General features: G+C 40.2%; 1 protein-coding gene across 1 annotated transcript in view; it reads right to left on the reverse strand.

Moving 5' to 3' along the window:
• Positions 1-5,755, reverse strand: part of LOC115145301 (zinc finger protein GLI1-like) — a 55,765-nt gene extending 50,010 nt beyond the window's left edge. The window contains 1 exon segment of the mRNA XM_029686773.2: positions 5,635-5,755. Coding sequence (XP_029542633.2) covers positions 5,635-5,705 — 71 coding nt within the window. The 5' untranslated portion in view covers positions 5,706-5,755.
• Positions 5,756-12,731: the final 6,976 nt, after the last annotated feature.

Here is a 12,731-nt window from a genome sequence, read left to right on the forward strand (position 1 = left end):
CTCTCCGTTGCACACACACTTCCAACATTTAGATAATAAAGCATTGACCTTTCCATTGTGTTAACAAAGGAGGATTAGTTGATTTCCAGTTTTTAAGTACATGTTTTTTCAAGATGATTGATGAGAAAAGTATCGTCCAACCCATCGGGTATCTCACTATGCACCCCCATATGCCATGTCTTGAAATATGCAGACAGATTAATTAAAAATACATTTACATTTTAATACTTATGACAGCCAACCTTCTAAACCCACCCATAACTTTTGGACTTTATAGCATTCCGAGAAGGTATGGATTATTAAGTCAGCGTTCGTTTTACACTTATGATATGACACTGATGTTGTGCTAAAGATTTGTGAATTTTGTCTCTTGTTTAACACATTCTATGCATTAGTTTATACTGGATTAAAACCTCTACAGGATCAGTGGGTCCCCCGCGGGACGGTTGAGCTAAAGTAGGCTAATGTGATTAGCATGAGGTTTGTAAGTAACAAGGTCATTTCCCAGGACATAGACATATCTGATATTGGCAGAAAGCTTAAATTCTTGTCAATTTACAGTAGCTATTACAGTGAAATAATACCATGCTATTGTTTCAGGAGAATGAACAGTTATGAACTTGAAAATGTATTAATAAACCAATTAGGCACATTTGGGCTGTCTTGATTCAACAGTTTGAACAGGAATGCAATGGTTCATTGGATCAGTCTAAAACGTTGCACTGCTGCCATCTAGTGGACATAATCCAAATTGTGCCTGGGCTGGCATAATATATTATAGCCTTCCTCTTGCATTTCAAAGATGGTACAAAAGAACGCATGTATTTTTATTTTTATTATCTTTTACCACCTCTAATGTGTTATTCTCCTACATTAATTGAACAAACTTCAAAGTATTTCCTTACAAATGGTATCAAGAATTTGCATATCCTTGCTTCAGGTCCTGAGCTACAGGCAGTTAGATTTGGCTATGTCATTTTAGGCGAAAATTGAAAAAAAGGGCCGGATCCTTAATAGGTTTTAAGAGTACATTTTAGTTAACTGTAATTTCGTTAGTTATGTTCCAACATTCCCTCCATCTTGTGCCAATATCAGTTATTTTTAAGTCTTGGTTCCAATAGTTTCTATATTTTTCTAAGAGACTGTCAGTTGGATATGCATTCTTTAAGGTTTTGTATATTTTCCCTATCATATGAACATCCTTCTCTGACTCAAATAGGATTCCCTCAATTTTGCTCTGATGTCCAATAAATGTCAAATAGAAACCTTTTAAGTTGCATGTATGAAAATACATTGGTCAGAAGTTGTTAATGCTCTTAGCTTTATCCTTTGAAAATAGACACGCATGCTCATCCCCAGAATATTTTCACCTATCTTCAATATGTACCCATCGTTCCTCTTTAGTGCATTTAACTACATTGCCTTCAGAAAGTATTCACACCCCTTGACTTTTCCAGATGTTGTTGTATTACAGCCTGAATTTAAAAGGGACTCAATTCAAAATATCCAATAATGTCAAAGTGGAATAATGCTTTTCTATTTGTTTTACAATTTAATGAAAATGAAAAGCTGAAATGTCTTGAGTCAATAAGTATTTAACCCCTTTGTTATGGCAAGCCTAAATAAGTTCAGGAGTAAGATATGCTTAACAAGTCACATAATAAGTTGCATGGACTCACTCTGTGTGCAAGAATAGTGTTTAACATGACTACCTCATCTCCGTACTCCACACACAAAAATCTGTAAGGTCGAGCAGTGAATTTCAAACACAGATTCAACCATAAAGACCAGGGAAGTTTCCCAATGCCTCGCAAAGAAGGGCACCTATTGGTAGATAGGTCAAAATGAATGTCTCTTTGAGCATGGTGAAGTTGTTAATTACACTTTGGATGGAGTATCACTTCACCCAAGTCACTACAAAGATACAGGTGTCCTTCCTAACTAAGTTTCCAGAGAGGAAGGAGACCGCTCAGGGATTTCACCATGAGGCAAAGTGTGACTTTAAAACAGTTACAGAGTTTAATGGCTGTAATAGGAGAAAAATGAGGATGGATCAACAACACTGTAGTTACTCCACAATACTAACCTAATTGACAGAGTGAAAAGAAGGAAGCTTGTATAGAATAAAATACTGTATTCCAAAACATGCATCCTGTTTGCAACAAGGCACTGAAGTAATACTGCAAAAATTTGGCAAAGCAATTCACTTTTGGTCCTGAATACCAGTGTTGGAAAATGTACCCAATTGTCACACTTGAGTAACAGTAAAGATACCTGAATAGAAAATGACTCCAGTAAAAGTAACCCAGAAAAATACTACTTCAGTAAAAGTTAAGGTATTTGGTTTTAAATATACTTAAGTATCAAAAGTAAATGGAATTGCTCAAATATACTACCAACAGTATCAAAAGTAAAAGTATAAATCATTTCAAAATCCTTATATTAAGTCTATTGATGCACCCGTGCGTCAATCTAAGTAACATAATAAAAAAATCCCCATAGAAATCTGTCAGTTTAAGATAGAGATATCAGGTTTTTGCATGGGCTGCGTCTCAATCGACCGCATCTGCGGTGGAAGGTGGCAGAGTTACAGTGGTGTTTTGTTAGACCATGAGACATACCGAAAATTGGTCTTCTCACGAAAACATCTGCAGCGTCTGAACGGTTTGGCCTACAAACTATTAATAAAGGGTTAAATATGTGTCAAAAAAGCAGTAAAAGCCAAATTCAATATTTTATCAAATAATATTTTACTATTTTTTTATATACCTAAAGGGCTCCTAAAATTCCAAATGAAATGGCTAAATGATCCATGGTATGACCATCTTAAAATAATTGCATATGTTAGCTTAGCACCTACTACCATACCCCGTCCAAAGGTACTTACATTTTTGTCTTGCCCACTCATCCTCTGAATGGCACACATACACAATCCATGTCTCAAGGCTTAAAAATCCTCCTTTAACCTGTCTCCTCCCCTTCATCTACACTGATTTGAAGATGATATAACAAGTGACATCAATAAGGGATCATAGCTTTCGCCTGGATTCACCTGGTAAGTCTGTCATGGAAAGAGAAGGTGTTCTTAATGTTTTGTATACTCAGTGTAAAAGCCCTGGGAGGCGAGTTGATACAATTCCAAGTCTGGAAGGTTAAAACCACCCTCAGTCTTAGGAAGATGTCAGACTTTGCTTTTCATTCTATGAGTTTTATTTGCCCATATAAAGTATGTTATGACCAAGTATACTTTTTGAAAGAATGTCTTCAGTGAGCTAACTGGTATTACAGAGAATAAATCTAAAAACTTTGGGAGCCATGCCATTCTGAAGAGGTTTATTCACACTTTCATTTTGTTGAGTAATGGGATAAAGTTATCTTTATTTATACAACGGGTGAGTCTAATTCTGGATGCTGATTGGTTAAAACCGCATTCCAGACGGTGTCTGTTGCACAAGTTACCACCGGCTAAAGCTATGATGTTGAAATGCTCCATCTGACAGCGCAATCCACTGTCTCATTTGCCCAGCCAGACAATTTATAAACTTGATCTCCACTGTAAAAAGCATCTAGATATTACCTCCCATTTCCTTTAGATTAGCAATTAGTTTTCAGTAGCGAACATTTGTATAAACCTGGCTGGCTGTCTCTCTGATATTTGCAACATTGTTTCAGTATTGAAATTCGATCTCCAGCTGTCCCACCAAAAGACCAGCCGGCTTGGGTAGCAACCATAGATTTGTGTCAGGACTGTAACTTGTGGAAGGCTGAAATTGTATGAATTAATTCATTAACATAATTCTTATTTGAATATGTTGGTAACCCGTTGTATAAAAATGATAATGCCCTCAAAGTCAGTGTTTGGAGGATATATTGGCACGTTTTGACTTTGTCTCGAGCCTAACAAAACCCGTGCCAATATATCCTCCAATCACAGGCTTTTTGGGCATTATCACTTAAATGTTTGTTGTCACTTATTAAGCATCCTAAGTATTTGATATTTGTTGTGGTCCACTTAAAGAATTGTTGTAGATAATGAGTTATTCTTTTTCTTTTTCCTATTGCCATTATGTCCTGGGGTTTTTTCATGTTCATTTAATATCCTGATATTTTAGAGTACTCTGAAAATATTTTTAGCAAGTGGAGCATTGAGTTTAAATATGTTTAGTTTATATTCATGTTTACCAATACTGATACCTGTTACGTTTGGGTCATGTCTAATTATTTCTGTAAATGGTGTAATTGCCAGTGCAAACTAAACATCGGATTCAAATGACCATCTCACCATCAATCTTTGATTATATAAATCTGCTGTGTAGTGCTGGGGCAAAAACCAAAATGTGCACAGAGTTTGGGAAACCCATGAATTCTGAGGTGTTGTGATGTTTCCCACTCCCCACCAGATGGTGATGTACTCTAATTCACAGTAATGTTGTTATAGCTGTAGCTACTAGCTACCCAGATGGGGGTTTCCCTTCTCAGCTGAACAGACTAGGGAAGCCTAGCTGGAACGTTCCAAATATATTTCAATGTGTTCTTTACTCCCTTTTCTCTCTCACTCTCTTTCTGGATTCAGAACTTTTCTCCACTCACACACACACACACACACACACACACTCTCTCTTTCTCACTCATGCTCCCCTCTGTCTTTCTTTCTCTCTCCCTATATTCCTCTCCTGCAGAGCAGACTTCATTCATCCCTGTACCTTCTAAGTCTTCCTTTCAGCTCTCTAATTCTTTCTCCGCACTGTGTATTCCTCCTCCTCCCGCTTTCACTCCCCCTTTCTCTCTCCCTCTTTCTTACTCTCGAATCTGGTAGAAGTAAATTAAGCTTTTCTTTCACTCTTTCTCTCTCTCCACCTCCCTCTGATGTTTCTCTCTGCCTCCCTGTCCCCCTTTTCTCTCTCTTTCTCACATCTTACTCTCTCTTTTCTCTCACTCTCTCTCCCTCCCTCCCTTTCACTTCTCTCCCATCTATCCCTCTCTTCCTCTTTCCCGCTATCAGAGTAACCTGAGCAGGGTACGGTAGGGTGGGAGGGAGGGCAGTCATGCAGAGCTCAGCGGGGCCTGGCCGGCCTGTAATTAGCAGCTGAGAGAGAGCGAGAGAGAGGCTCTCTATCTCCAAAACAATTGCAGCTTAGGCTTTTAGCTACTCAGAGAATGCCGTCTGTCTGTGAGTAAAATAAAGAGATTTGAGCCCCTGGACTAGACGAGTCGTCAGATTGTTTTACAGTACGTATGGAGGAACGAGAGTGAATCATTCATATCTGTCTGTTTGTTAGTGTCTTTACAGTCTCTTGTGTGATAAATGTTACAATAACACAATATCACAGTAAGAAGCTGGCCAGTGCACCAGATTTGATTTAAAGTTTAGGGATTATGATAGAAAAGTGTTGATAGTTTTAGGTTAGACTGGTTAGACTAAGGACAAGGAGGAGGAGTGGTTGTTGTTGTTGTGTTGTCTTACCCTCTGGATGGGATAGACAGGACAATTATTGACTTCATTCATTAACTTTTTGTTTTTATTTGGCGTTTTGTCTTGTATGCTTGTTCTTATTTTCTGTCTTTCGATTCTCATTTATGCATTTTTTTTGTATACACACCAAAATCAAAAGTTGGTCACAAAATATATCTTACCCTCTGGGCGGCTGGTTGGGTGTAGACTCATAATGATACAGCCCCTGATGTGGCTGCATGTCCACTGGCATTGGGGCTCTGTCCTCTGCTCGGTATTCTGTTCTGTGACGGAACAGGACAGCCAGCCAGCAGCCTTACGCCCTGAGGGAGCGACAACGAGAACCACCGTTAGGAGACGTAAACACAATAATAACTTTTAGAACTTAGGGAACATGACAGAAAACCAACATTTGAACTTAGAACCTAGAACTATAACCACCGGGTGGATCCGCAGCCATCGAACGACTTCTTGAAATGTGTCTTAGGCTAACGATAGCATTGTTCTGGAAAACACATGCTGAACTGAAATATGAATGAGTAGACACACACACACACACACACACACCATTGTACGTTTTTTATTCACAACCACCCTGTCATAGACACACTCTCTTGTAGACACATGCTGAATCACAAACACACTTGTCTTGCCTGTACACGAGGCACAGAGTGTCTAAATGAGCTTTTTCTGATGCCACCCAAAGTGTTCGCGTGGTAATGAAGTCCTGTGATCCTACTGTTGACATGCCTGGACAGGCTATGAGAGATTAGCCTGTCTTCAGGGACACAAACAATGATTTACTGCATTAAGCTCTCGCCACACTGCCAATCTCTCTCTGTCTGTCTCCAAACCGAAGACACGGGCCAAAAGAGACATGCTGCAGTATACAGAGCCAATGGACTGTCTCTGTGTCCCCAAACTGAAGAGGAATGCCACAATGGAGCCTTACCAGAAATCAAGAGATCAACAGGCATGTTTTGGGCACTGTGCGCGTGCGTGCGTGTGTGTGCGTGTGCGTAGAATTGTATGTGGGCAATTAGCCTCAGAAAGCTAGTGAGCACCTGCTCATTACAACCACCCACATCACTCCAGGTACTATTACTATTATTGCTGTAGGCTCTGGTAGGCACTTAACACAGCAATTAGTACAACATATTACAGTACACACAGAGTAGACAGATCAAACACAGTCAGCCAACAGAGAACTTCAGGACATGAGGAACTGCCATCCATCATAAGACAGCCCATTATCAGCCTCAAAAATGTATCCTGTTACATTTTTGCAAAAAAGTTAGGTATCAACTGATTGATGCTTATGTCAACTAGCCATGCTCCCAGCAAGCTTTGCGGTGCGAATAGTAAAAGATGAGCATCAACCAATTGACGCTTATGTCAATACATTGCAGTCAATGGGAAAAGATGTGTCACGGGGTTGAAGCTTATTATCAATATGTTTGCAGTCAATGGGAAAGGACGAGTGTCAATCTATTGACGCTTATGTCAATACATTGTTCTGGGGGAGACGCTTTAGACCCAAACTGTTACAGACCTATATCCATCCTGCCCTGCCTTTCTAAAGTCTTCGAAAACCAAGTGAACAAACAGATCACCGACCATTTCGAATCCCACGTACCTTCTCCGCTGTGCAATCCAGTTTCCGAGCTGGTCACGGGTGCACCTCAGCCATGCCTAAGGTCCTAAACGATATCATAACCGCCATGATAAAAGACAGTACTGTACAGCCGTCTTCATCGACCTGGCTTAAGGCTTTCGACTCCGTCAATCACCGTATTCTTATTGGCAGACTCATCAGCCTTGGTTTCTCTAATGACTGCCTCGCCTGGTTCACTAACTACTTTTCAGATAGAGTTCAGTGTCTCAAATCGGAGGGCCTATTGTCCGGACCTCTGGCAGTCTCTATGGGGGTGCCACAGGGTTCAATTCTGAACATTCAACATCTCGCCCTTCTTTGGACACTGTGTTAGCAAACCTCCAAACGAGCTTTTTCACCATACAACACTCCTTCCGTGGCCTCCAACTGCTCATAAATGCTAGTAAAAAGAAATGCATGCTCTTCAACCGATCGCTGCCCACACCCGCCCGCCCGACCAGCATCACTGCTCTGGACAGTTCTGACTTAGAATATGTGGACAACTATAAATATCTAGGTGTCTGGCTAGACTGTAAACTCTCCTTCCAGACTCATATTAAGCATCTCCAATCCAAAATTAAATCTAGAATCGGCTTCCTATTTTGCAACAAAGCCTCCTTCACTCATGCTGCCAAATACACCCTCATAAAACTGACTATCCTACCGATCCTTGACTTCGGGGATGTCATTTACAAAATAGCCTCCAACACTCTACTCAGCAAATTGGATGCAGTCTATCACAGTGTCATCCGTTTTGTCACCAAAGCCCCATATACCACCCACCACTGCGACCTGTGCTCTCATTGGCTGGTCCTCGCTACATATTCGTCACCAAACCCACTGGCTCCAGGTCATCTATAAGTCTTTGCTAGGTAAAGCCACGCCATATCTCAGCTCATTGGTCACCATAGTCACACCCACCCATAGCACGCGCTCCAGCAGATATATTTCACTGGCATCATACCGATCGCTGCAGCTGTACACAGCCCATCTGTAAATAGTCCATCCAACCAACTACCTACCTCATCCCCGTATTTGTTTTTGTTCTTCTGCTCTTTTGCACACCAGTATTTCTACTTGCACATCCTCATCTGCACATCTATCACTCCAGTCTCTCTCTATCGCCTCTTCTCTCTCCCTCCACCTTCTTTCACACCCTCCACCCTCTCGCCCTCTCTCCCCCTCCTCTCTTTCCCTCCCTCTCTCTCTTCTACTCTTTCTCCCACTTATCTCCCCTCTCTCCTTCTTCCATTCTTCACCCTGTCTCTCTCAAGAGCTTTGTCCAAATACTGATGGACAATCTGACCAAGACCTTAAGAACAGTTTGCAGTTCCCCCAGGCACAGGTGGATGTCCTGAAAGAGACTTTCAGCAAGATGACAGCAAACTGTAAGTCCACGCGAGAGGACATCAGCACTGTCTGTGAGTCATTATTAACAATGACTTGGAAAACAGACTGTCTAGAGGGACAATCCAGGAGGAATAACATTGTTGTGGATGGCATACCAGAGTCTCCACATGAGAACTGGGCCAAGTCTGAGGAGAAATTAAGAAAAATGATCACTAAAAAGCTGCAGATGGATCATAAGAAGATTGAGGTGAAGTGCACCCACAGGTCTATAAAACCTGCAACCAGCCCAAGTAACAGACCCAGGACGATAGTGGTCAAATTCCTGAGGTTTAGGACAAGATGGCTGTTCTGGAGAGAGCCAGGAACTTGAGAGGAACCAACATGTTCCTTATTAATGAGGACTACTCAGGAGATGTGAGGCGGAGAGGCGGAAAGAACTTATCCCAGCCATAAAAACTGCCAGAGAGCGTGGGGACATTGCTTTTACATCCCCTACCATGGGCTCATTGTCCACTCTCCCTCCCAAAAGACTGGGAGGAGTGAGAGCTCAGCTTCCAGGTCAGTAGCTTAAGCACAACATCACACACACATGTACACCAACTGTCACTCACAAGTGCCCGATTGACTGACTCTATTAGGCAATCCACGTTCTTGTCATGATTTGTGTGTTTTCTTTCTTCTTATTATGTCCATCTTCGATGAGCTACCTAGGAAAGGCCTAAAAATAGATCATATTACATCAATAACGTGCTAACATTGGATGACATTCATATATTGGCCATCTTTGAAACTGTCTAAGATCCATTCCTTTAATGATAAAGCAGTAGCAATACAAGGATATCACAACTACAGAAGAGACAGTGATGCCTATGGGGGAGGTGTGTTGCTTTATATGTTCATTGTTGTGGTTACAAGTTTACCCGACTCATCAAAAGGCTCTTCTTTAGGGATGTTGCAATCAGCCTACCAGAGTATTTACAAATAGTGCAGGACATTTACAGGACCTACATCCTCCACGTGTGTTGATCACATTTTTACCAATGTATCCATACCCATTGGATATAGTGACCGTAGTGTAATGGTTACATCCAGAAAATCAAAAGTTCCAAAGGCTGGGACTAAAATAGTGTATAAGAGATCATACAAAAGTTTTGAAATGATTCCTATGTTGAAGTTGTGATTAATAGTTGCTGGTCTGATGTCTGTGAGAAGGAGCATCTAGAAGCAAAAGGAGTGGCTAAAGTCTGGCTGATTAGCAAGCCTTGAAGTACTTTAAATAAAAGTATGGGCAGAAAGACTAATTCAACGCCATCTTTCATTGAATTAGAAGGCTCATTCGTCACAAAACCTTTTGTTATTGCCACTTATTTTAATATTTCATTTGCAAACTCAAAAAACGGTGAGCCATCATATTCATGCATAAAAAAACAATTAAAAAAAATATATTTAAAAAACATAATTTTGAATTCTGTAAAGTTAGTGTGGCAGAAGGTGGAACAATTATTGTTGTCCATCAATAATGAGAAACCACCTGACATTGACAACAGATGGAAAGCTACTGAGGATGGTATTGGACTATATTTCCAGTCCTGTTTGTCATATCTTTAATCTGAGCCTTTGTCCTCAGACATAAATGCATTCCTCTCAGTACCCTAACTACTGTACATGCAGTATGAGGACACCGAGGTCCGAACCTACGTAATAATTAATTTTTTAAATAAAATATAATAATACAAATATATATTTTTAATACAGTAAAGAAAATTAATTATGGGTCAACATCTGAATATAGCTCAAAGCATTTATCAAAGCTCAGAATGCTTATATTCTTGATTTGCTTGAGTCCCCGGATTTGCCTTTTTAGCAGCACATTAACCACTTCTCAAACGGCGCCAAACTACGCCTTCTCGCGGCACAGTCTGAGGGCCTGAGATGTGAAATGAACTACCCCAGGTCGGAGTCAGCTCCAATAAGCAACTAGAGACGTTTATGACTGTGTTTTTGCGAGATGCCGGACAAAAGGCCATTTTAAAACCGTCCTGCGACTTCTGCCATGTCTATAGACATCCCAAACAACCAAAAACCTTATTTCAGAGAATGAGTGCACAACACAGCTAGGAGGATGAAGTAAGAAGCTAACGTTAAATGGAGCCTACCTCAGCAGGAGCAAAAAATAGGCTACCAAGTTCTTATAATAACTGCTTTACATAGAGTAGGCTACTGAGACAGACAGTGATGTGGTGAGGCTGAGGCAGGCCGCGATGCATGCAAGAGGAAGCAGAGGAGACCGAGTGAGAGGAAGCAATCAGAAAACCTGAAAGCCCTAAGAAAACCTGTACTAATCTTATCAAACAAATTAGGAACTTTATAAAAATATGATATGTTTCAATATGAACATCTCAACATGGCCTGTCTTCCATAATGCCCTAGGCCTACATTAAAATGCAATCCAAATGTAATACGTTTTGTTTATATCCGTGGTTGTTTGTTATATCTCGATCACCCTCTAGATTTTTTTATTAGTAATGCCTAGGAATACAAATGTGAACGCTATATAATTTAAGAAAAGAGATATCTATGTAAAGAGTTGATGATTTCATGCAATTCATCATTACAACTGACTGAACAGTCGCTGATGCTACGTATCAGTGTGAATGATTTCCCATATTTCCCCCCTTTCAGGGGTATAACATTGCAATTGTATAGCTAATAGGCTATGTGTTTGTAGATGGACTGATGTGAATGAACCAACAGTAGTCAAGGTGATAATGGATGGGGTCGTTTTTGCCTTTTGCTGTTCTCCAAACAGCATTTTAACGTTTTTTTAAAAATGATATAAAGGACAATTCCTGGGGACACACCCTTCCGGACCACACTAAAACCCTGGTTACAGCCCTGATTCCACTACCCAAGAATGGTTAAGTGCCCTTTATTGGTTCTAATAGCCGACCAAACAGTTCGCTGCATGCAGGCTCTTAGCAAACTTTTGAAAATAATTGTTTGACCAGATACAATGCTATTTCTCTGTGAACAAATGACATTAAATTGCAAATGAACAACAGACTTTCAGCATCTTTGTAGAGAAGGGCACTCAACATGTACTGCGCTGACACAAATTACTGATAATTGTGGGATTGCAGCCTTTTATATTATTGACCATAATCTGTTATTGGAAAAATGTATGTGTTATGGCTTTAATTGAAGCTTATCTAACGTAAAGTATGAAAAGTGTGGTATTCTGTTCTCTATTTTTACTAATGATCTACCACTAGCTTCTGTATCTATGTACACTGATGATTCAACATGATACACAGCAGCAACCACAGCTATTGAAATCACTGCAACCCTAAAACAAAGAGTTGCAGTCAGTTTTGGAATGGGTGGCTAGTAATAAACTAGCCCTGAACTAGAACTAAAAGCATTGCATTTGGTTCAAATCATTCCCTAAGTTCTAGACCTCAAGCTGAATCTGGTAATGAATGATGTGGCTGTTGAGCAAGTTGAGGAAACTAACATTCTTGGTGTTACATTAGATTGTAAATTGTCATGGTCAAGACATATTGATTCAATTGTTGTAAAGATGGGAAGAGGTCTGTTTGTGATAAAGATGCTCTGCTTTTTTAACACCATATTCGACCAAACAAGTCCTGCAGGCTCTGGTTTTTATCACATCTTGACTATTGCCCAGTTATATGGTCAGGAGCTGCAAATAAGAGCATAGAAAATCTGCTGCTCGCCCAGAACAGAGCAACACATCTTGCCTTTCACTGTAAACGGATGGCTAATATCAACAAGATGCATGTCAGTTTCACATTTGCAGTTTCACATGTACGAAAATCTCACTTTCATATGTGGAATTGCAAGTTCACGTTTGACAAACATTAACATTTGAAAATCACAATTCTCACATGCAGAATTGCATTTTAACTTGTGGGGGGGGTGAGATAGAGTTATTCTCAACACATGTGAAAAGTTGGTGTTTAAACATGTTGCAGTAGCAATGTTTCCACATGTGCATGCAAATCCAGTAATGTCATTTTGTAAAAATGGTTACTTAGCCTACCCGAGTATAATAATTAGTGTATTCAAAACAATGATTTCTTATTTCTGAGCCATCCACTCCTATATTACTGTAGTCCTCCACGGTGTTGCATTGATATGCATGTACTTAGTGGTACTGCTAGGGAGAGGCATTCGGAGTGTTACTTCTGTAGGCGCGGGCCTCTCTTCTTTGTACATTTGTCCCGTGACCGTTGGAAGAAGCCCAGTGAAAAG

The sequence above is a fragment of the Oncorhynchus nerka genome, linkage group LG2 (genome assembly GCF_034236695.1).
Source record: "Oncorhynchus nerka isolate Pitt River linkage group LG2, Oner_Uvic_2.0, whole genome shotgun sequence".
Taxonomy (NCBI): domain Eukaryota; kingdom Metazoa; phylum Chordata; class Actinopteri; order Salmoniformes; family Salmonidae; genus Oncorhynchus; species Oncorhynchus nerka.